The sequence below is a fragment of the Aphanomyces astaci genome, assembly GCF_000520075.1.
Source record: "Aphanomyces astaci strain APO3 unplaced genomic scaffold supercont1.42, whole genome shotgun sequence".
Taxonomy (NCBI): domain Eukaryota; phylum Oomycota; class Saprolegniomycetes; order Saprolegniales; family Verrucalvaceae; genus Aphanomyces; species Aphanomyces astaci.
The window spans coordinates 519699-521053 of NW_009798305.1; the positions used below are offsets into that span (position 1 = coordinate 519699).

Consider the following 1355-nt stretch of genomic DNA (forward strand, 5'->3'; position numbering starts at 1 on the left):
TACAGGGGGCGACGGATTTTAAGGGACATCGAAGTTTTATGGAAGTACAGAATATTATAGCCAATAAGATTTGAATATGTGAAAAGCATTATGTGATTGGCTAAATATCGAGATTTCCATCGAAGTTCGAAGCTATTCAACCAATCATTTCCGATGAAATGGAAAATTCGAAGTAGCAAGTCTCTTCACTCCAATAACTACCATGATTGAACACGATATGGAACTTTAAAAAGAGCGTACAACAACAATCTTATTTACATTGGACACGCTAAGTCAATGTCAATGTCACTCCACCCTCTCTCCTTAAGGTCTTTGCGCGTTTGGATCTTCCTTATACACCCCTCGATTTCCGCCATATCCCGGGCAAGCTTATACTTCCAATGTGCTTCATCCGCTTGGATAGTTAAGAGTCGAACGTTCAACCTTGTTTCTTCCACCAGCCTCGCCTCACGTTGACGATCCATCTCCAGCTTCTGGTGCTCCACATGATGGGTAAACTCCAATTGCTCCTTCTTCAATTCGTATGCGCGAGCGTTAATGTCGCCCCATTCGTCGAGCTTCGTGGACGCAGCCGATCGCTTCCTGGCAGAACCCGGTGCCGTTTTGTCGTCCTGCGTGTCATCGTCGCCGCCCGATGATGCGTTGTAGAGGGTTTCGCTCGTCACCAGCGGGGTAGTCGAGACCCGGTCGCGCATGACGTCATCAAGAGTGTAGTACACCATTTTGCGTTTAATTCCAGCTTATTTTCAATATATTTCCACCAACCTCCGATATATTTCACCGAATCCTCAATATAATTCACCCAACCTCCATTATATTTCTCGTCGATGTAATATATCGGCGATATATTTCACCCAACCTCCGATATAATTCACCCAACCCACTTTGCATTGAGGAGATTCGAGGCACTGACACCTTACTTACATGCACCAACAGTTGATCATTTACGTTAACATTAATCACATCTAGCACACCGAGTGGTCCTTGGTCAGCAAGGTCACCACGCGTCCGTTCAGGGCTTGGAGTTCACGAGCGTTGGGGAGGTGAATGACGTTGGACCACTGCTTCAATTGCGCCTTGGACAGCGTATGCACCTTTTGCAACACGTTCCACTCGACACCTTCCGTGAACGGCTTCGTGGTGAGCGAGCCAGGGTACCGAAAGACGTTGCTTTCGCTCACATGGAGACTCGTCGGGTCGAGCGCCGGCAGCGTAAAGTTGTCGCCAGGCTTGGTCAACTGGTCAAACTGGCTGAACACTTGAGTCAAGAACGGGTTGGGCTTGTCTTGGGGGTCCAAGTCAAAGAAGATGCCGACCACGGCCAGGTTCTTGTCCTTGTCAGAGCGTGCACAAAA

The 1355-nt window shown here is 48.0% G+C and overlaps 2 protein-coding genes across 2 annotated transcripts in view; both read right to left on the reverse strand.

Annotated features, from left to right (window-relative positions):
• Positions 1-254: 254 nt before the first annotated feature.
• H257_12738 (hypothetical protein) lies at positions 255-695 on the reverse strand (the record flags this gene model as incomplete). Its single annotated transcript, XM_009840043.1, has 1 exon — positions 255-695. The coding sequence occupies one exon, from the start codon at positions 693-695 to the stop codon at positions 255-257; it is 441 nt and encodes a 146-aa protein (XP_009838345.1).
• Positions 696-965: 270 nt separating this feature from the next.
• The window catches only part of H257_12739 (hypothetical protein), a gene marked incomplete at both ends in the record, with an annotated part of 546 nt that continues 156 nt past the window's right edge, over positions 966-1355 (reverse strand). The window contains one exon of the mRNA XM_009840044.1: positions 966-1334. Coding sequence (XP_009838346.1) covers positions 966-1334 — 369 coding nt within the window. The remainder of the gene's footprint in view (positions 1335-1355) is intronic.